At 52.4% G+C, this 22,063-nt stretch overlaps 3 protein-coding genes across 8 annotated transcripts in view; all 3 read right to left on the reverse strand.

The window, feature by feature from the left end:
- The window catches only part of BRPF1 (bromodomain and PHD finger containing 1), a 15,368-nt gene extending 11,260 nt beyond the window's left edge, over window positions 1–4,108 (reverse strand). For both annotated transcript variants that reach the window (XM_069083994.1, XM_069083992.1), the window contains exons 1-3: window positions 4,013–4,108; window positions 3,301–3,382; window positions 709–1,323 (exon numbers count right to left, since the gene is read on the reverse strand). In XM_069083994.1, the coding sequence (XP_068940095.1) occupies window positions 709–1,313 (605 nt within the window). In that variant the 5' untranslated portion in view covers window positions 1,314–1,323; window positions 3,301–3,382; window positions 4,013–4,108. The remainder of the gene's footprint in view (window positions 1–708; window positions 1,324–3,300; window positions 3,383–4,012) is intronic.
- A 4,608-nt stretch (window positions 4,109–8,716) lies between these two features.
- On the reverse strand, window positions 8,717–18,542 carry CPNE9 (copine family member 9). Its single transcript, XM_069084000.1, has 20 exons — window positions 18,014–18,542; window positions 16,799–16,839; window positions 16,497–16,543; window positions 16,262–16,365; window positions 16,120–16,156; window positions 14,794–14,870; window positions 13,442–13,505; window positions 13,181–13,284; window positions 12,903–13,007; window positions 12,648–12,689; window positions 12,163–12,238; window positions 11,850–11,903; window positions 11,676–11,737; window positions 11,355–11,401; window positions 10,853–11,034; window positions 10,348–10,475; window positions 9,989–10,091; window positions 9,833–9,890; window positions 9,494–9,567; window positions 8,717–9,187 (listed from the first exon to the last, which is right to left on the reverse strand). Exons 1-20 carry the CDS (start codon window positions 18,079–18,081, stop codon window positions 9,008–9,010), a joined length of 1,653 nt encoding a protein of 550 aa, XP_068940101.1. The 5' UTR covers window positions 18,082–18,542; the 3' UTR covers window positions 8,717–9,007.
- An 845-nt stretch (window positions 18,543–19,387) lies between these two features.
- MTMR14 (myotubularin related protein 14) overlaps window positions 19,388–22,063 on the reverse strand; it is a 52,707-nt gene continuing 50,031 nt past the window's right edge. For all 5 annotated transcript variants that reach the window (XM_069084006.1, XM_069084003.1, XM_069084005.1 and 2 more), the window contains one exon: window positions 19,388–20,057. In XM_069084006.1, the coding sequence (XP_068940107.1) occupies window positions 19,877–20,057 (181 nt within the window). In that variant the 3' untranslated portion in view covers window positions 19,388–19,876. The remainder of the gene's footprint in view (window positions 20,058–22,063) is intronic.

Consider the following 22,063-nt stretch of genomic DNA (forward strand, 5'->3'; position numbering starts at 1 on the left):
CCATCCATCCATCCATCCATCCATCCATCCATCCATCCATCCATCCAACATTCCAGCTCTCCTACACCCTAATTGTGTGGCCACAAACAAGCAAATCATCTCTCTGTTTCAGTTTTCCTATTTAGAGAAAAGGGACCTTTGACTACATTCTCCCCTGATGCTTCATCTAAGTACAAAGATGATTCTGGGCTCTTGAAAACTGTACCAGGAGGGCACAAGCCTTGGCAGGTCCCACCAAACCAAAGCTTCATGGATTGACCAGGTGAAAAGCTGTCCAGAGAACCCAGCTCAGCTGGAAAGGCTCCTGACCAGGTTGGTTGCCCTGTGGCAAGTAACTCCAGTCCCTCCCTCCGTAAATTCACAAAAGGGTTGTGTCACAGTGGAGGGAGGAAGGCTCCCCCCACCCATGAAATCAGAGAAGCCTCAATCCTGAGGACAAACAGGGACGGTGCTCTGTGTATCACCTACCTGACGGGGTGGTAGTGAGGAGAACACCTTTTAAGCTTGGGGCACTAGAGAAATGTGAGCTGCTGAAATGACTTGCAGCATCCCCCACAAGGTACTGGGAGAAGGATGAGGATGAAGACAAAGCAGATATGACCCCTGCCTGGGCTCCCAGCCCTTCTAGCTCCTGCTCCCGTGTAGCTGGTCCTCAGGTTGGGGGCAGTGGCATGCTGGAGGAAGGAGGAAGGGCAGGACTGGCCTTACCGGTAGTACGAGGTTGGGCGAGGTGGAGCATCGGGGGTGTCCTGCTCCAGCTCCCGGTACACCACCTCCGGCAGCTTGGGGGTGGCATTGGCTGAGGCATTGTGGTGGTGGTGGTGGTGGTGATTGGAATCCTTCCGCTTGTCTTTGTTCTTGTGCTTGCCTGCCTTGGGTGTAGTGGCTGGGGTCTCGGTGTTCTCTTTGTTGCTGCCATTCTCTGGGTTCTCCTCTGGGGCTTCCTCATCCTCAGACACAACATCTAGGTTATCAAAGATGCTTATTCGGTGGACTCGGCCATGCAGGTCCACCTCGACCATGCGCTGGGCTTGGGCATAGGTCATCACCTCTCGACTGGGGGACTGCGACACTTCGGAAGGGTTGGGTGACTGCTTGTTGGCTGAACGGGACTGGCGCCCCTTTTTCTTGTGCTTTCGAAGGGGAGTCTGCTGAGGTGGAGGTGGGCTATCATGGTCATAGTGGTACAGGTGATACTCAATACCACTGTAACTTTTATAGATCTTGCGGCACGTTTCTATGGGACACTCGTAGGGGGGCTTCGTAGCCCGTAGGTTGTGGCAGAAAGTCTTCACATCAAAATCCACCCCCATTCTGTCACATCTGGAATGCAGACAGACAGCTGTGAGAAGCTCAGTGGGAGGCCTGACAACCACACCCACGCTACAGGAGGAAAGAACCTAAGAAAGAATGCTCCCCAAATCTCTTAACACAGGCAGATTGGAGGAAGGAAGGTGACAAGGGCCCTGCTTCATTCCGCCATCTGCAGGGTGCCAGCAGGAGCATCCTGCTATTTCCCTGCTGCTGCTCTTCTCCCCACCCAGACACTCAGAAACCATCGTCCTCCCCTCCCACTCCCTCTACTTCAGGCCTCTACCACAAAGCTGGGTTCTCTTGATTGGGGTGATCACTGAAAACTCACTGAACTCTGCATACCTAGCTGCTTCAGACTATGCTGTCCATCCCACTGAGTCATCACCAGGATACCAGGGGGTACTACTCACTGGGGGATAGCTTCCCATCTGCCTCCTCTTCCCCCTTCTACCTCTTGTCCTATGAACAGCAATTAAATCAATACCACCATGGATACTGGAAAGGTAGGGCTCCACTTACAGTCTCTCATGACTGTAGTCCCTCATTAGAACATAAGCCCCTGGAGGGCCCACTTAGCATCCAGCACAATGCTCTGGTATAAATGTTTGGCTGACTTAGCTCTGAGCCCTGGGCTCCCCACAGAGGTAGTGTCTTTAACTCCTTCTTTCAGGACACCAAGTATCAGGACTCATGAAAGACTGGATGAGGGAGCTTGATGGTATCCCTCCCCCCGAAGCCCAACCTGAGCATCTTCTCACAAGGTAGGCCATTCTTTACTTGAGCCCCACCTGACCATGACTCTCTGGGTCCTCTTGCCACGTAAGGGGGACTTAGGGAAAGCAGGCTCCCACCAGCCTAAGAGCTTGGGTTCTCCTCAACAAAGAAACCTTGGGGCACCCTAATCCCTGCCAAGAACAGCATGCCGTCACATACTCTATTATCATATTCCCTACGAGACACAAGTCAGTATCAGCATGTCTGATTTTCAGGTCGAGAAATGGAGACCCGGGAAAGGACTGGCTTAGAGCAGCTGAATAAGGAGCAGGGCTAGAATGACCACCCACAGGTTGAATCCCCAGTGGATATTTAGGCTCTGCTAAATCTCAGTGTGGTACAGCACAGTTCTTGAATTGGTACCCACTGACCTCATTCCCTGCTCTGACATCGATCTCTGATCAGTCACTGGTCCCTAGTTACAAGGAACTTTTGAGTGGAGACTTCAATAATGGCCAATGAACTGAGAACATAGAACTTTACAGTCAAGAAATCCTGGGTTTTGACTTAAGGGGAACCAAGTAGCTTGTGTTTTATATTTGAGCTCTTTAAACTCTCAGTATCTATAGAGATTGTTGCCACTGAAAACAACTGAGTCCTCAGGTCCTAAGAGACACCTCTGTACTGGGTCCTCAGGGACAGGAAGCAGCGGCAAGCACTAACTCTCAGCAGCCTGGCCAGACTCCTCCCCAGTGTCAGCTGTACCAAGACCAGGCTATGTTGATAGGGAATCAGAGAAGTCACACAAGTCAGGCCCTTTAGGCAAAAGTTACCTCAAATTCTTGTATTTGTCAATAATTTCAGAAACAAGGCTATTACTCTTAGTCAAACCTGAGTCAGAAGACCTTTGGAGGCTCTATGAGGGAACAGCTTCTAAGGCAGAGCCTCTTTGGCAGTCTGGTGAAGCCTATGGACTCCTTCTCAGAATGAAGTTTTTAAGTGTATAAGACAAAATTACATAGGATAACAAAGGAAACCTAGTATGCCAAAATACAGTTATCAATATAATAAAACAATAAAAAAATAAGTTCACAATCCCCTGCTAAAGGCAACAACATGCTGACTTCTACTGAGCCATATACTGAATGTATATGGCAATATACTGAACTCTAATAAGTTAGATTAACTTCCCAAGTCTTTCTCTTTTGAAGAAAAAAGAAAAAGAAAAATCAAGCACGAACAACCCCAAACTCCCCAAAGCCCAACCCTTACCCTTTCTACAAAAGGCTGCACTCCTCCCTGTGGCTTTCCCGCCTTTGCTCCTGTGGCTGTCACACTGGGCCCCCAGTTATGGCTTGGTTGAGGGGCATTGGTGGTGATGGTGGATCGAGTGTGTTAGTGGGGGGAAAAAACAAAAAACAGATCAACAGATTTGAAAGCCAGAAGAATGAATGGGGGCCTGTGAGTGTGACAGCTGCCCCTCGAGAAGCCCTTCCAGGGGCCAGAAACAAGCGGGGAGGGGCACAAGTTGAGGCTGGCCACCCAATACCGGATGGGGGGAATCAGCTTAGTCCCCCACAAAGCCCCCAGCCGGGGGCGGCTGAGCCGGGTGCTGTCCGCTCCCCTGCCCCCATCCAGGAAACAGCCCGCAGTTCTCCCTTTATGTAAGTGTAACAAGTTAAACAACAACAATTCCCAGCTGCCATTGGCTCACGCCCCCGAAGGATACTTTGTAGCAAGGGGACATCCTGGCTGGCCGAGACGGGACTGCGCTCCTGGGCGCTCTGCCCGGCGCCGCAGCCCAGGGCGGGCAAGGTCTGCGAGGGCTGTCGGGACAACCGGACCGGGCGGGAGTGGGGCTTTCTTAAAAGGCCAGGCGGTTGGCGTGGAAACCGCCCGCGGGCAGTGCCCCGGCCCCCCCCCCCCCCACCCCCCCCCCCGCCGTTCTACCCTAGGAGTCCCTCTCGAGAGGGCGCGTACTCACCGGCCGCCGCCAATGCGGGCTCATAGCCGGCGTCCGGGCTGGGCCCCCGGGCCGGGGGAGACGGCGGGACGGGGCAGGCCACCGGGGCGCGCAGCAGCCTCCGCCGAGCCCGGCCGGCTGCCCGGCCGCCCTGGCCCCGCTCGTCCTGAGGCTGCTCGCTGTTTCCCGGGCGGGCCGGGCTGGGCTCGGGCCGCGCCGCCGCCGGCGGAACAATAGAGGCTCCTGGGAGGGGGAGGGAGAGAGCGGAGGAGAGGGAGGGGGAGGAGGGATGGAGGGACGGCAGTGGAGGAGGCAGCGGAGGAGGAGGAGGAGGGGGGGGGGGGGCGGCAGCGGAGGCGGCAGCGGCTCGGGGCGGCGGCGGCGGTGGTGGTGGCGGCGACGGCGGCAGCAGCAGCGGCGCAGGGTAAACGCGAGGCCGCGGCCGCGCCGAGTCGCACTTTCGACACGGCTCGTCCGACACCTCCTGTCCGCCCCACGTGGGGCCAGGTCAGAGCCCGCTGGAGCCGCTGCCGCCGCCCGCTCCCGGCACCACCGCGGGGGTGGAACGGGGGGCGGAGATGGGGCCTCTCCACGGGGATGGGGGAGGGGGTGGAGTGGATGTCTCGGGCCGTTTGCAGCGAATCTGCCGACGCCAATGGGGAGCGCGAGCCCGAAGAACCTCCCTCCCTCCGTCCCTGCCCGCCTGCCTGCCCGCCCGCCTGCCCGCCCTCCCCGCTGGGCCGAGGCAGGGCCGAGCGCTGGCGCCCTTCCCCCGGGTCGGGCGGGGCCGGGAGCCCGGAGGGAGTGCGGAGGGACGGGGCGGGGCTTGGGTTAGGGGGCGGGACCGAGTCTGGACCAGCGCGGAGGCCGCCGGCCCGCCCGCGTGGAGCAGGGACAGCGCGCTGACCTCCGAGCTCGAGGCCGCGGCGTCGACCTGGGTTCGAATCCCCTCTCGGCTGTCTCTGTCCACCCTAAACGTCTTCTCCTTGGGGGTGCCGGTTCGTGCCAGGTGCTTGACGGGGGGCATTACGTAGGTGTTCGGATGAGGGCTATAGGACCTCGGACCTAGAGATGGAAGAGGCCTTCAAAGCCATTGAGTTTACAGAGGAGGAAACTGAGGCAAAGACACGAGAAGGTAATGTGATTTGTCTAGAGTCGTTACAGGCCATAGATCTAGAGCTGGAGAACTGGAACCCAGGTGTTGGGACTGTGCGCTGGGAGGGGGATAAAAAGTTCTGAGCTGGTGGAGAGCAGGGAAGAGCTTATGCTGCCCCAGTATCTCACCTCAGGCTCTGAGTGAGAAGGGAAAGTGGGGGCACTTGGAATATACGCATTTCCCAGGGCAGTTTGGAGGCCAGGTTACAGCTTAAAATGCTTTGCAAACCTGAAAGAGGAGCAGAGATTCACCCTAGTTCACCCCATCTATATCCTGTTTTTGTACATAGTTGTTTGCATGTTGTCCCTCCCTGTTAGACTGAGTTCCTTGAGAGCAGACACTGGCTTTCTATGGCTCCCTGACACCTAACACAATTCCTAGCATGTAGTAGATGCCTAATAAATGTTTGTGGACTGACTGAGAAAGGGAGGAAGGAACAAAGAGGGGGTAGGACTTTGAATGGAATAGGAATTAGAGGAGAAAAATGGTTAAAAACCAGGGGTTGGAAAGGTTTGGAAGAGAGAGAACCTTGGGAACAGTGCAAGAAGAGCTAGTCTGGGCTAGATCTGCCAACAGATTGCATTTGGTCAAGGAAGGGCAGATAGGATGGGAGAAATTGAACTTGGGATGCTGGAGATGGGTGGTTCCTGGGGGATGGGGACCTCATTGCTGCTGGGTACACAACACAGGTCTTGCATGAAGCAGGACCTGGCCCATCTATACTGTTTGGGATATTGGAAAAGACTCCTCCAGTGGCAGCCTCTGTTTTGACTGGAGGGAGGGAAATATGTGAGTCATGGAGACAGATTACAGTAGCTGAAGTAGGTGATACAGTCTCAAAGACAACACTTCAGAGAGAGAGTCAAGATTTGAGGCAGTGGGAGATTGCAGTCCCACTTCTCAGGACTTGATAAAAAGTCTTTTTTATTGCTACAGCTGAAGAAGTCCATTACCAAGAGAGGCCGCACTCCTGGTACTGGACCTCTCTGAATTTGGTTCATTGAATTGCTGTTTGAATTTATATTAGGTGTGAAATTTTTTTTTTTTACTGGAGTCAGAAAGACGAATACTGCGTTTTGCCACACAAATGGGGTTTCTTCAGCTTCCTGCTGGACAACTCCATCTGGATGTGTGGTAAGTATTTACTATTTAGCCCTTACTGAACTAGGTTACTCAGTGAGTAGAGCACTAGATGATGTCAGGAAGATCTAAGTTCAAGTATGCCCTGAGACATTCATTACCTGTGTGACCTTGGTCAAGTCACTTTCTGCCTCAGTTTCCTTATCTGTAAAATGGGGGATAATAAGAGCATCAACCACCTACCTCCCAAGGTGGTTGTGAGGTAAAATGGGATGTTTGTGGAGTGCTTTGCAAACCTTAAGGTGCTATATTAACGTGAGCTCTTACTATTAAGTTACTAACAGTGTACCAAATATTGTACTAAGCCCTTGGGGTGCTTAGTACTTGCATCATCAGTGGAGGGGAGTCAAATGGAAGAAGACTGGAGAGGTAGCAAGGAGCCAGAAGACTTGATGTTTGATCCTGGGGGGAGGGAGGGTAATAAGAATTTGCTGAATTTTGATGAATAGGGGAGTGACTTGGGCAGACTTGTTAGGTGGCTTAGTGGATAAAGCTTTAAATTGAGATTCTGAAAGGAAGGAGTTCAGATTCTGCCCTAGCCATTTACTAGCTGCATGACTCTGGTCAAGTCACTTACCTCAGTTACCTCACTTCCCTCAGACCTCAAGCTGCCTCAGTTTCCTCATCTGTAAAATGGGGATAAAAATAGCACCTACTTCACAGGGTTGTTATATTAAATGAGATATCTAGATAAATGTGTGTTTGTGAAGTGCTGCTTTATAAACCTTAAAGGGCTATGTGCATGCTAGTGTTATCATCATTATGTTTCTGGAAGACCCCTCAGTATGCTCAAAACTGAATTTAATCTTCCTCTCAGCCTTTTCCCTCTTCCACACATCCTTATTTGTTGGGGGCCTCTACAATTCATTCTTTCCTACTCCCATGCCCAGTCAGCTCTCCGCACTTTCAGTTTTGCCTCCACAATGCCCAGGACTTTATCCCCTTTCTTTGGATTCATTTAATAATCACCCAAGTTCAAACCTTTCTCGCTTCCTGCCTGAACTACTCTAATCACCTCCACATTGGTCTTCCTGTTTCCAAATCTTCTTCCTCCAGTCTACCCTCCGTAACAGAGTAGTTTTCCTAAAGTCTGACCATGTCCTTTTCCTGCTCAAGAATCTTTGACTCCTTATGACTAATAGGATAAACTCTAAACTCTTTTGTGCAGCATTTAGGCCTTCACAATATGCCTCCGTCCTAACCTTCCAGTTCGTTCACAATGCTTCTCTTTAGGCATTCTGCATCCAGAACCCTCTTGTCCCTGTGACTTGGCTTAGGCTCTCCCTCTTGTCCTGGACTGCACTCTCCTTCTTAGGATCCTGTGCTTCCTTCATGTTTTTTTTTTTCTCCTCATATTATCTTATGTTTATTTATCAGTATGTGTGCATGCCCCTAGAAGAATGGGAGCTTCTTGAGGGCAGAACTGTTGTGGTTTTGTATCCCCATCGCCTTATGGTACAGGCTTAATGAGTAGCGAAGAAAGCAGGGGTGGGTGGGTGGAGAGGGTGGAAGTGGGGACACGGTCCCCTAGGATTTGTTATTGAAGCTATTACTTTCTACCCTGCTGTGCTTGTAAACCTGGGATGGAGAAGTGCTGCCCCCACAGACCCTCCAGAATTTATACAGAAGCTGCTTTAGGGATGGCAGGAAAGCTCCTTTGCAGAAAATGACCCATTTGTAGTGTCAGGGCCCTGGGGTCTGCATGGATACAGTGTATTCCCCCCACTTAGAATGCCCTTATTTTCCCACCTAGGCTGCCCAGAAAGTTCATTTGAACTTCATTTTACCCGGATGAAATGTGTGTATGTGTGTAATGGGAGAAGAGGCAGGAATGGGTTTGGAGTCAGAAGTGACCTGTGCTATTGGACCGGCCCTGTTTACTCAACTTGCTCCATCCTGATTGCTGGTTCTGTTTGGGTTGTGGTTAGGGCCAGTCCAGGCCCTCCCCTTCCACCCCCATTTCTAACTTTACTCCTCCTGGTCCCCCACCACACATACACAGGGGCCAGACCACCTCATTTCTTAGGTAGATTCCTCCCTTTGAGTGGCTAAGCCTTATAAAGCAAGAGGAATGCAATGGAGAGGGGCGGAAGTGATCTCTTTGCCTGGATTTCTCAGAGCTAATGGGAGCTAGACTTGGGCACCCATTTGCAATTTGCTGGAAGAGAAAATATCCTTTTTCACATGCCAAGTATAGAGAAGTAACTGCCTTTTTACCCCAGGGCAATCTGGGGTCTTTTTGATTTTCAAAATGAGGTCTATTTGATTCTAACCCTTATCCTTCCTTAGCTCCCAAGTCCCAAGAAAACTTGGTCTCTCCTTCCCAGATTGCCATCTGATAATTTAGTCAATATCTGCTGCTGTGGTATCCAGTCCCAAGGCCTCCAGGTTCAGCCTTCCCCCTGCCCATCAAGCTTAGGAGGCAGGTGTGAGGGTAAAGCTCAGCTTTATTATTGGCATAAGGACTTGGTAGTAGCTGGACTCAGCTGAGGGCACAGGACCCTTCTTGCTTGGCGTGGGTTGGGGTTGGGGGAAGCGTGTGGCATGCCTTTCTCAGTCAGCCCCACCCACCATCTGGAGGCAGGTTTCTCTGAGGGCAGCTTGATATGAGGCTGACCCTTTCACTCTCAGCTATGGGGATCTGGAGCTGGGCCCAGCCCAGCTCAACCCAGCCTTCTAAGGGACTATGCAGGAAGCGAGAGGGCAGGCAGACCAGCCCCTCAGGGCTGCAGGGAGGTGGGGCTGGGGGTGGCATTGGGAGCGGGCCGAGGCTGGATGTCATGGGTGCGCATGTATGACAGCAGCTGTTCCGGGATCTCGGCCAGCACGTCTTTTGCCAATCTTGCCATGCTCAGCACCTGGTTCCCAGAGCGGTCAATGTAGTCTCGGAATGGGACAAACTAGAATGGAAGGTAGGAATGGCAATGGAGAAAGGAGATGTGCATGTCAGCCAGAGAGGAGGAAAGATGAGAGGTGGAATCATTAGGACAATAATTTGGGACCATTAGAGGCCAGGGGAAGAGCAGGCGTGGGTGTGGCGACAGTGAAGAGTCAAATAAAGGAGGAGGGGATTGAGCTGGGTGGGGGATGGAGGAGAGAGGAAGGAAGGGCGGGCTCAAAGCTCAGCTATCAAACCAAGGCCTTTCCTCTGCTCTCAGTTCTCTGCACAAATACACATGCATCATGATGCCATTGCCTGCAGCTACCTGTACAATGTCCCTCTCTGCATAGCGCCCACGAGAGGACACACGGACATCATCTCCGTCGAGTTCTTCCATCGCTAGACAAAAGATACCCCTCTTCTCACTAGGGCGTGGGCTGGCCCCTCCCCATCATCCCCAGCCTTGGCTAGGGTCTCACGGAGTGGAGGCCCAGACCAGCGCCAGCCTCTAGCCCTTTTCGTTTTGGGAGAGCCACTGGAGGGCTCCAAAGAGTAGCTCTGGATCTCCGTGGTCCCTGTTCATGCCTGTAGAACCCGTTGTCTGGATGCTCTCATTTCCCCCCACCCCCCAACCAGTCCAGCTTGCCTCCACCCTCGTACTCACCTTCAAACATGGCTGGCCCCACCCCAACAATGATGATGGACATGGGCAGTGAGGAGGCCTACAGGGAATTGAGGGGGAGTAGGCCATTAGGAGAAGGAGCAAACTGAAGGGAGACCCCCATGCCTTCCCAGTCATTCCTTCTTTTCCTCAACTCACGCTGACAATGGCTTCCTTGGTCTGGGTCATATCTGAGATGACCCCATCAGTGATGATAAGAAGCACATAGTACTGAGAACCATCGGAGACCTTGGCAGCAGCCCTGGGGACGAGCAGAGCACAAAGTCACTGTCATGGAATGCTGGCCTTGGAGAAGACCTTTGAGATCCCCAGTCATCTCCACAATCCTCCTCCTGCCCTCTGACTCCTAAGAGCACTGCAGCTGCCCCAGAGAATTTTCTTCCCACTGCCCACCGTGGTCCCTTCAGGAGTCAGCATTCACCAGCTGCATCTTTGCCCACCTGCTGCTGCTTCTTCCCCTCCCCTCCCCTGCCCCTGCCTGGCCTCCCCTTGCATACCGGGCCACCTGATTAATAACTGGGGCAAAGTAGGTGGGCCCATAGAGCTGCACAGTCCGAAGGCTCTGGAAGTAACTCTCCAGGACACCCTCGATGCCAGCACAGTTCGGGTCCTCAGAGTTGTTGTTCTGCCAGTGGAAATGCCAGGGGAGGCTTAGTTTGAGGGTCACTCTGGCAGGCTGCTAGGAGAGGTAAAATGGCGGGGGGGGCGGGACCTTGCCTCTCTGGGGTCCAGAAAGGCTGTGGCACCTGGAACCCCGAGGTTTAGGCACTTGGCTGGGCCTTGGTGGGAAGGTAAGGAAGGGCAGTCTTGGACAAATCACTCAGCCTCTTGTTCTCATTTCTTCAGTAAAATGAGGGAGGCAGACTCAGTGGCCTCCAGTGTCCCTTCCAACTCTAATCTATGGTCCTATGGCAAAGGGAGGCAGCATGCAATCCTAGTGGTCACCTGGGGGAAGAGGCCAGGGGGCCAGAGGGCCCTTGCTCAGGCCCTCCTAGCCCATACCAGAGGGAACTGGTGGGAGATGCGTCCCTCGGGGGGCACCTTGGCTCCAAAACCATAAGCAGGGAAGAGCTTGTCACTGTCGTAGTCCTGGATGATTTCTCCCACGGCCTTGAGCGCCATGGCATAAGCACTGAGCTGGTAGGGGCTCATGTAGTGTAGAGATGTGGGCTGCAGTGGGTTCCCTGTCAGGACACAGCATCCCCAGCCCTGCAGTCACTCACTCTGGCCCCCTGCTAAGTCCCTCCCATTGGGCCTCTCAAAGGGTGGAGGGGGAGGGAGATGGAAGGGATGGAAAGGATCTTGCTAAGCCCCCCTGTTGGGCCTCTTGGGTGGTGATGGGAGAGGTGGGGGAAGGGGAGATGGAAGAGATGGAAAGAATTTTGCTTTAAGATCCTTTTTTAAGACTGCACAGTGGTCAGTAGGTCAGGCTCTTCCAACAGGCTGGGTGGAGGATGAGCCCTGCTGGTCCCTCCATAATTCCCCTTTTCATCCCAGTACTCACCATTGGAGGCTGTGAAATCTATGGCCACAGTGAAGTTGAGCTGTGTCCTGTCGGAAAGATAGGGGGGAGAGGAAGCCATGAGCCTAGACTGGCTTACCTTTTTAGGTTTTGCCACCTTACCCCCCCCCCCCAACATTATGCACATGCTACAAAGCCAAGCTATGGGTGCCATTCAGGAGAGACTGTTGGTTTGGCCTGGGTCCCAAGGGAGCCCAGGCACTGGAAGAGGGTGGTTGGATCCATCCTTATGGAAGAAAAGCCCCAAGACCCTTTTTCTCCTGGAGACTGCACCATGCAGCTACCCCAGGAGTAGTGACTCACCCGCCCTTAATGTAATCAACAAAAGTGAATTCTGAATCCACAGTGAAGGAGAGAAGTGTCACCTGGGAAGAAGAAAGAAAGGCCTAGGGATGGTATGAAGGAGGTGAGAGGGGTGCTACAGGGAGAGAAGAGGTAAGGGATGACCCAGGGCTGGGGGCTCCAGATAGCACTCACCGTCCCTGAATTGACATATTTCTTTTTCTTACATTTCTTCCTAGGGTTGAGAACCTGCAATGGGGGTAGGGGAGTAGAAATTGGATTGGAATGTGCACATGACACCAATCAGACTGGCTCTGGGGAATCAGTGATGGGTCAGCGAAGTCAGTGGCAGGAGGGGGAGAGGAGCAATGGAGGAGATGAGGAGAGGCGGGCACCAGACGCAGGAGGACAAGATCAAGTTGTGTGTGTTGGGGATAGAGGGGGGATCACAGAACAGAACTATTACCAGATTCTGGGCTGCCCCCAGCTTGAGGTGGGAACATCTCACCTCATACACCGTGAATTGGCTTTGTGCCTTTGTTAGCTCCCTGTAACTGGTGGTGAATTCCCCAATGAAATCATGGCTGTAACAAGAGATGAACCAGGATTGGGTGGGGAAGTGCAGTCTGCCAGGGCTCAAGACAGGATCCAGGCCCTTCCATGACTCCCTAGCCTCTGTGTTTCAAAAACAAGTCTCCCAGGAGAAAAGAATTTCAGTTAATGGGAAGGAAAATGAAAAGGCAGCATAGTATAGTGGAAAAACTATTGGTCTAGGAGTTAGGAAATGTGGTGGTCAGGTAACCTTCTTGGGTCTCAGTTTTCTAATCTGTCAAATGGGAATGATGAAAACCTCACTGGGCTGTGGTGAGCATCATGAAATAATAGATTTGAAACTTCCATAAACCATAAACTACTCAAAGTCTGAAGTATTGTTTTTATGTGTGAAAAAGTGGGGGGTGGCTTTTTGGAAGAAGGAACATGGGGTAACTTCACCTTCCATCCCGGTCCCAGTCATATACGTCAATCTTCACAGTCCTAAAACACAGAAGAATTAATGTGATCCAGGAGGCTTCTCTTGGGCAAAATCTTCTTCCTTTCACCACCGGAGGCCTAGAACCCACTTCCCTTTAAGAGAGATTGGTGCCTCCATACTGGACTGAAGCAGCCCAGCACCCAGCCCCTTTTCACCCTGACCCTTGCATCCTTTCCCTCTGTCTCTCCTGGATAAGCCGTGGGCAGTGTCCCAACCTGTCATAGTCTCCATTGCACAGTGCCCGCACAGGAATGGTAAAGGGTTGCCACACGGGATTCAGCGTGTTTTTCACTACCTCAGTCTTATGGCAGATGGTGAATCTGTGTGGGAAATGACATGCCAAAGGTGGAGCTGGACCCAAGGGAGGCCCAGGGCTCCTGGGATGTGGGAAATGATAGGCTGGGGCCCAGATGTTAAGTGGACAATGGAGGTGAAAGGGGGATGTGCAGCTTCCTCCCCTTGACTCTGTCCTTTGGCAGTGTGGGTGACTCACGTGCCATCCTCATTGCTTCGGTAGAAGACGAGGAAAGGATCAGACTTCCCGAAGAAATCCTTCTTGTCCAGCTTGTTGGCACAGAGCTGCATTGTGGCAATGTCCTGGGAATGGGAGACAGAGCTGGGGGAAGGGGAGCACAATTTGCCCCCAGACACCTGCTACTTTGCATCCTTTAAAGGGATGGGAGGGAAGCTGGGATAACAGAACTAGGAAGGGCCAAAGGAGGGAAGGCAAATGAAAGAAGGATGAGCCACTGACCCGGCAGTTGCTGAGCTCCTCTGCAGTCAGCAGAATGGTTCCACACTTTTTCCCAGGGACGCCCCTAGACATGAAAATGAAGCTTTGAATAGAGTAGGAAGTGGAGGGCTGTGTGTGAGGATGAGGGGGAAGGGCCTGAGGAAGGGAGATGGGGCCATTTTGGGAGATGAGCAAAGGGGCCAATTCTTTTGAATCGATTCATGTCTCTGCTCAGGAGCTCCCTCCTCTTGTGGGGTCAGTTTCTCTGAGCTGGGAGGGGCCCCATCCTTAGCCCAATTCCCTTCAACACATGCCAAACAAGTCCTAGCCCATATGGCTTAAAGACTGCCAAAAATGAACAACCCTCCTTCCAAGACTTCCCATTCTATTGGGAAGCTCCAGTTATTAAGAAATTTTTCCTAGGCTGAGCCAAAACCATTCTACTCGTTGGTAGTTCTGTTCACTGTGGTTAGGCCAGAATAAGAATAATCTCTTCTTCACATGACGGCCCTTAAATGTTTGGGTCATGTCATGATTCTTTTAAGTTTCCCTGGGTCACAGAATCTAAATTTGTTGTTGGAGGGAACCTTATGGGTCATCTTTTTTTCTTTTTGGAGAGCAATTGGGGTTAAGTGACTTGCCCAAGGTCACATGGCTAGTTTTTGTGTTAAGTGTCTGAGGCCGGATTTGAACTCAGGTCCTCCTGACTCCAGGGCTGGTGCTCTATTCATTGTGCCACCTAGCCGCCCCTATGGGTCATCTTCTAGTCCAAATTTCACATTTTACAGCAGAAGATACAAGCTAAACTAAAGTGATCTGCCCAAGGTTGTTCCAAGTAATGAGTGGCTAAGGTCTAAGAGCTTTTGGGTATTTTAGTGGTCCATTGGAGATGGGATGGGGTCACTTTGGGTAGTAGGAGGGCTAGGACAGTTCAAGGAAGGGAGAGATCATTGAAGGCTTCAGCAGTGTGAACAGGCTTCATGGAATAGGTAGGGCTTGAGTTGGTCTTCAAGGAATGGGCAGAATTTATGAAGAAGACGAACTTATTCTAGGCTGGAGCTGATGGCATGGACAAAGGTATAAAGATGGAAATACTTGTTATGAGTTCAGGGAACAAGCAGAACAGAGACTGGGGCAGAGTTTCTGTCCGAGTAATCTGGAAAGGTTGGTTGACAGGAGACTATAAAGAGACTAGAATGAAGGGCAGGGAGGAGGTGTTTAGATTTTCTTTGTTAGAATTTGGACTGTGTCCATTCTCACAAACCTTTCCCTTCTCACTGGTCCACTCTCAGGTAATAACAATAGAGGACCTGGGTCAAGGGCTCCTAGAGCATGAAGACTTTACCCTCCCCACTCCACGAGGCTGGGCTTACGTGAGTGGTCGTTCCACTCGGCTGCCCTGCCCTCCAATCACTTCTCCCAGTGCTAGGAATGCCTGTCCCAAGAAATCCTGTAGAAGAGAAATAGAGTCAGAGGCAATGTGAAATGTGCCTGTGATCCTCAGGGCTGGAAAAGGCAGGAGGAGAAGAAAGGGAAATGGATCAAGGACCAGGGCCCTTCTGGAAGAGGAAGTCATTGTGAGGGGGGTTGGCAGAAGTTGGGTAGCCTGACTGGTGGTGTCCGACCACTAATTTCTGCAGGTTGGGTCAGTCACAGCAGCTGGAACCTGTTAGAGAATCCTGAAATCACCAAGTTAGAGCTGGCTGAGACCTTGGAATAATTGGGTTCAGTATTTCCCAGACTTTTGTGGAACCCTGGTGTTCTGTGAGGAAAAGGCAGTGTTGGAAATGTTTTCCCTTTAACAGCATGTTCTTTGTCACTTTATAAGTTTAGATAGTTTCCTGGAGCAGGGACAAGTTAAATGATTTGCCCCCTTAACAAAGCTAGGATGCATCAGTACTTAAACCTGGGAAGCACCAACATGTCTCAAACATAAAATAGTGTCCCTAATAGGTACTACATACAGCAGCTGACCAGTATGGAGATAGGCTTAATTGCCTAGGGTTTGTCCCCACATCTTTGGGATGCCTCCTTATAGGAGCAGTATTTGGGAATTACAGTAATATAGTTGGGCCCCACATGTGTACCCCTAGCCAAATTAGTTTGGGCAGCTCTCATGGAGTTGCCACAACCCTACATTTGACAGATGTGGAAAGGAAAGCCAAAAAGGCATCTTGCCCAAGGACTAGACCTGTTTCAGGGTATGTGAGCAAGGAATGACAAGCTCCAGGAATACCAAGGCCAGGTTTTCCTCTGGAGACTTTGGCCAAGGGCGAGAGATAGGAGCAACAGGTTGGAAAGGGGTATCCCAGGAAAAATCTGTCTCCCGATCCCTATGGGGGTCTGAGATTCTATTAATCCTCACCTTCTGCAGAGTCCCAGCAGCAGCAGAGGAAAAAGGAAACATCGGAAGTGAACGGGGGTATTGGGACCAACAGAGCCACCCAGAATCTGGGTTGGCTGTGCCCCGTCCAGCCCAGAGGAGAGGAGAGGAGTGAGAACTAGCGATGGGCCAGGGTAGAAGTGGGAAGCTTGAGGATTTTCACGGTGTACAACCTCAGGTCCTACAGCCTGAGGAGGCACAAGGACGGGATGGGGTCTAAGAAGGAGCAGAAAAATAAAGGAGGGGAGCTGAGAAGGGGAGAAAAGCTGGGAGTGGGCGTGAGAGCTCAAAGGGCGGAGTCTTGGGCATCACTCACCGGTTTGGAGATGTTGGTTTTGGAGTCCACATTGTACCTGGGGGGAAAGCCGGGGGGAACGACTGATCTGGCCGCTCTGCTGAGGGGGTCGTTGGGGGCAGTGTGGGGGGTCAGAGGGCCGGATCTAGGTCGGGATACTCACACATCGAAGCGTAAATTCTGTTTCTCCTCAAAAAAGTAATCCAGCACAAATTTGCGCAGGAAGTCCGGGTTCAGCGTGTTGTCGATTACCTCAGTCCGTCCAAACTGGGGGTGCGTGTATGTGGGAACTAAGGGTTAAGCCTCGATCTGTCAGTTGTATCGGGGCCCGTCCCTCACAGGTGAGGTGTGGGGAGAAGTTCCATCACACCCGGATGCCCTCACGCCCACACACTCACCTCCCGCCACTCCTGGCTGGTTCTAGTTTGAGTGAACAGCACCACCACTGCGGAGACAGGCTGTTAGTTCTACCCAGCTCTCTAGCTTCCCGGGATCCTCTTGCCGCCCCCACCCCGGTGGGCAGAGCGCCATTAGGATAAGGGTCCCTCCTCATAGGATCCTTGTCCCCTTTTGACCTCCCCCCATTACCCCATTTCCCTCCATCCTGATCCTGCCCCGCCCAATTCGGCTCCTCCCACGCCCCCCATTCTGGCTCCGCCTCCTCCTGCCCCTTTGCCCCCAATCTCGGCCAGCTGCCTACTAGGGTCGGACTTGGAAAAGGTGTCGAGATCCAGCAGATTCCTGGAGAAAGAGGCACATGGACATACAGACACAAAAGAACAGACCAACAAGAGAAAGCCCGAGATAGACCAGTTGCGGGTCAGCTGCTCTCTCCCTCCCCCGGGGCTTCCCAGAAGCGTGATGGTAGTGGTGGGGATTGGATAGAGAGGCTTGACCACGGAAAGGGTCCTAGGGAGGGGCAGTACTGTGGGAGCGGGACCCCAGACTCTGGAGTTTCTGGGCCCCTTTATTGCCGTTTCCTCATTACTCTGGACAGCATTCCTGTTCCTCAGAGCCCCTCTTACCCACACCCCAGCTGTCTTGGGTGCCTGCTTTAGGGATGTGGAAAAGACGGTTCTGTATAGGAGGGATCAGAGGCAGGGTCTACAACTTTCTCTTCCCCATTCCTTTCTTGGTTCCTTCCATCACCCCAAATCCGTGCCCTCGCCCCAAATACACACCTCGGGCCTCCCACTTTAGTTCCCACCCAGAGGCTCTGTATTCACCTCGAGACCCTATTCCTAAGATTCCCCAGGGACTGGGGCGGGGGGCTGGAGCCCGAACCCGAGATCCGGGGGAGGCAGAGAGGCAACGCAGAGGCACTGGGAATTCGGCCAGCTGCTTGATGATCCCCGCTCCCTTTCTTCTCCCTCTCCCCGCCACTTTCTCTCCCCCCCCCCCCCCGTAGCTGGGCTTTCTCCCCCGCGCCCCCCCCCCATTCTCTTTTGCTTCCCGCTCAGCCCCTACATTTCTGCTCCTTCCCCTCCCTCTACTCTTCATCTTCTCTAACCCTACCTGTTTGTCTCCCCCAGCCTTTGACTGGCGACCTCAGTTCCTTCCCCCCATCTTTACCCCTTTGCTCTTCTCCCATCCTCTACTCCGTTCTTTTCCCCTCAAGCCTCCTCCACCCCCATCTTTCCTCTCAGCCACTCCTCCCTCTGCTCCCTTTCCTGCCCACAACCCAAATCCCCTTACTTTTCTCCACCTAGCCCCTTCCCCTGGATTTCTCTTCTCGGTTTCAGTCCCTACCCTTGTCTTGGGTTTCTCTATTCTCTCCGCCCCATCCAGCTCCGTTCTCCCTCCCAGTTGCAGCTCGGAAGGGACTCAGTTCATCAACCCCCACCATGGAACCTCACAGTCGCCCCTGCCCCCCTTGCTCGCCCACCCACAACAGGCGTTAGGGCCCCCAGCTCACCGGCAAGACACGGTGATCTCGATCTTGGTGGCCGGGACGCTGCGGTCTGAGGCTCCAGTAAACGACATGGCTTGGAGCTGAGGGAAGTAGGTGGACAGGCAGCTCCCGTGGGCTCTGGATGACCCCCGCTGCGGGCCTAGAAGGTCCAGTGGGCCAGAGCCATGTGCAGGGGCAGCGCGGAGGCGGACACCCCAGCGCTCACTCCAGCCAGCCCCGGCATGCGCTCACGCCCGCGCTGCTGCTGCGCCCGCTCCCGCGCCCAGACTGTGCCTGTGGAAGCCACTGCGGTCTCCAGATGGCAGTACAGGCCCCGCCCGGCCCCGCGGCAGGCAGCCTCGAGCCCCGTTGGAGTACCAGCCCCCCCAGCCGGGGACGCACGCAGGGGCGCCCAGAAGAGGTCCGGGAACACCCTCTCCCCCAGTCAATAGGAGCAGGCTGCTCTCCCTGGCCACAACTTTAATCAATTTTCTAGCGCAGCCCTCGCCCCATCCATCAGTCCAAGTCCTTGCGAAGGTCAGTGACCTCGTTGACTCCCTCTAGCTCTTTTTTGGGGGGTTTGCTAGGGTCCAAGAAGCAACTTGATAGCCTGCCCCACCTCTTTCTCCTCCCCCAATTGCAGAGCAGAGCCGTCCCAGACGCTGTCTCTGGTGCTGAATGGCACAGACGCTCATTGGGCAGCATCAAGTCTGGGTTTTCCTTAGTGATCTTTACATCTACGGGAGATTCCTAGACTGTTAAGAGCTATTAGAGGACCTTAGAACCAGTTTCTCCCAACCTCTGGTAGAGGTTAAGTGGACTTGCCAAAAGCCACATTTGGAATTAGTGGCAGAGACTGCAAATGTGAGTCCTGAGTCCCAGGTGCCTTTCCTTCCTAGGCAGTTGGACATGTAACCTAGTTATTCTTCCTCCAAGTTCCCACAGGCAGGTGCCATTAGACCTAGGCAGTGTCCTATCTCTACCACCACCACCCCTTTAGGAAGGCCAATTTTGAGGAGTTGGCATCATGATCCTGGAATCAGAAGGATCTAGGGCCTACCCACCCAGCACACATTCCCTGGCCAAGTCAGGCAAAGGACTGGACATGAAAGCTGGAAGAAATCTCAGCAATCTAGCTTGACTTTTTTGTTTTCACCTGGAAAGATGTGGGGCCCAGAGATGGGAAATCACTTGCCCAAGTGGCAGCCAATGAACTCTCTGGCTGCACCTCAACAGGAAGAGTTCTCTTTTCTCTTCCCAAGTCCAAATGTTCTACTCCAACTAAACTCGATGCTGAGGCAGCTGGGGCTCTCCAGTGGTTAAGCTAAGATGGAAGTGGAAGGATGAGGGACCACCACAAAACAGGAGCATGAACACAGGGGAAACCCTTGAAGCTGATTTGATTTGATTCCAACGTTTTTATTCTTTGTGCCACAATCATTTTCTTCTCAGTGCAGATGGCCTCTCCCCCCTCCCCACTCCCCCCTACCCACCAGCAATAAAAACCAAGGGCCTCCTCCCAGAAACGCTGCCTCCACAGGTTTCTCAGAGCACTGCAGGTTCCAGTGGTGAAAGGATCTGGACAGAATTGGGGGGGTGGTGTTGGGGAGCGGCAGTGGGGGCAGGTAGGCTTTGCAGATAGGGCTAAGGAAGACCAAAAAAAGGAATAGCGGGTAATGGTCACAGTCAGAGGTTTACAGCTTTGCAGAGATAGCCCACAGCCTGAGCACATTCCTGTGGGCTGCCAAGTGGTGGCAAGAGACTCCCCAAGAGTGGATCTGGGGGGAAATCCCACAACTTCAGGGCTCTCATGGCTCTGATTCCTCCAGTGGCTCAGCTGGGGAGGGGGAGGAGGTGGAACTGGAGATTGTATGAGCCTACAATGGTTCACAGAGTGCTGCTGGATACTCTGAGTCCTACTCCTCGTGCAAACTGCTCAAGGAGGCCCCCAATGGCCCCCGAGGGGCTGGGTGTCACTGACTTGAGTCCCACTGTGCTGCTGTAGGTAGCCAGGAAGGTTGAACGGACTTCTTCCAGTCTGGATTCCCGTTCAGTAGGTGCAGTAAACCTGGAGGGGAGTGGAGGGAGGAAGAGTTGGAAAGAGGGATACAAATTATGCTGGGCCAGACACATCTGGGGATCCATGTGATCAGGAAAATGTTTCTTCCTGTCTACCGGTGCCCCCTGCCCAAGCACTCATATCCACCTACTTCAGTGCCACCCCCAACTACCCAACCTTTCAGCAGAAGTGGGACATGAGATACTTTAGGTGGCTTCTTTTCCATATCTTGAGGGGGAAGGAAAAAAAAGGCCTTGCTACAAAGTCTCTCAGAGTCATCCCAGATTTGCACTAACAAAAACTGGGGACAAATGGCCTAGGTCACAATCCTTTACAAAACCTTCCTGAGCTGGAATGACCCTGGGCCCCAAATCATTTCTTCTTTAGGGGATGCTATTTATTCAGGGAAAGACTTCCTACCTCATGGTGAACAAACAATACAAATATTAGGCACCAGAAGGCTAAGGCACAGGACCCCAAACAATGGGAGAGATCAGGATTTCCCTCAAGCCTAGGTCTAACGGCCCCTGGGATAGCCCTCTTGTGAGTTGTTTGGGACTGGTACCTATTCCCTTCACCACTGCAGAGAATGAGTCAGCTGTGGGTGCTCTACGGGGGCCTCACCTGCAGACCTGAGGGCTGCTCCAGACAGTTTTCCAAGTCCTCTCCTCTAGAAACAGGGAATTCACACCATACTTTTAGCATGCTGACCTTTCTCTACAAAACTGGTTTTCCAATTCAGTGCTCAAGTCATTTCTAGCTCAGACAGTGAGGCTTACATCCCTCAAACTGTAGTTATTTCATGGCTAGAGGAAGGCATTACTTTTGGGGTGATGGGGGAAGAAGGAAAAAGGCAGGGCAGGACTGTCTGTATTTCACCTCTAGATTTAAGGCTCACACACTGCACCATCAACAGCTCCTCTCCCTTATGCAAGATTTGTGTTTCCTCACAATAACCCTGTAAGGAAGGCAGAGACCAAACTGTTTAAGATCAGACCTGCCCTGTGTTCTAGCCTTATATTTGTCGAAGGATGAGGAAAAACAGGTCATCCTCAGCTCCCAAGGATTGGGACCAGAGATAAGACAGCAGAAATCTGGTGGCTGCCTTTTCATAAGGCCACTGCTGTTACGTGGCTGATGGATTAAGTATGGGTCACAAGTCTGCTGGTATAAAGGTCGAGGAGAACGATGGGTGAGAGAGATGGAAGCTTTGGGAAAAAAAATCAGCTTCTGCCACCTTTGTCTGTCTCTAGGCTTTCTTGTGACAGCCTCAAGTCAGGTCCCTGACTCTCCTTCCTACACGTCCCTCAGAGGAAGGAGTACAGCATCCTTGTTGTTAATGAAAGAGCAGCCAGTTATCCCTTTGTCACCACATTCCCAATTCAAAAGGGTAACACGCATCCAGAATTCAGACTTCTACAAAGAGCAAGCTTTGCATGGAAATTTCATTTTACGTCAGCTTGTGATATGCAAACTCCATCCTCAGGCACCATCTCACTGGGGACATGAAAATTTCATCACAATAATACCAAGCTTTTCAAGTCCCTTCTAAGAAGAAATAAGGGAATTAGGAACAACACACTATGCTCTGGCAAACAATACCCAAGAGAAAAGGCTATCAGCAATCACATGCTATGCCCTAGCTTAGATAGAAATGGAACTCTCCAGCAAGGAGAGTGCCCACCCTACAAGATGGCAGGCATATCATGTCTCCCCAGTGCCAAGTTTCCCTTTAGGGACCCCTGAACCATAAGGAAAAGGATGTTTGAGATGGACACTAAAGTGAGGGAGGAAAAAAGGAGGAGGACCAGGTTACGAGAGAAGAAAAAAATTCTCTACTGCTTAGCACATAGAGCTATACTTAAATAAGAGAACATGGGCAAGTTAAAACAATCTAAAAGGCACTTTTCTCCTCCAGTGGATGGCAACTTTGGAATCAAACTTGTCCCTGGAACTGCCTTTCTAATAACCAGAACATTTCACTTAGGGCACATCTGCCTCTTATCTGCAAGATA

This window comes from Petaurus breviceps, unplaced genomic scaffold (assembly GCF_028583685.1).
Source record: "Petaurus breviceps papuanus isolate PSGF00001 unplaced genomic scaffold, PetGlider_PUasm1.0 174, whole genome shotgun sequence".
Lineage (NCBI taxonomy): Eukaryota > Metazoa > Chordata > Mammalia > Diprotodontia > Petauridae > Petaurus > Petaurus breviceps.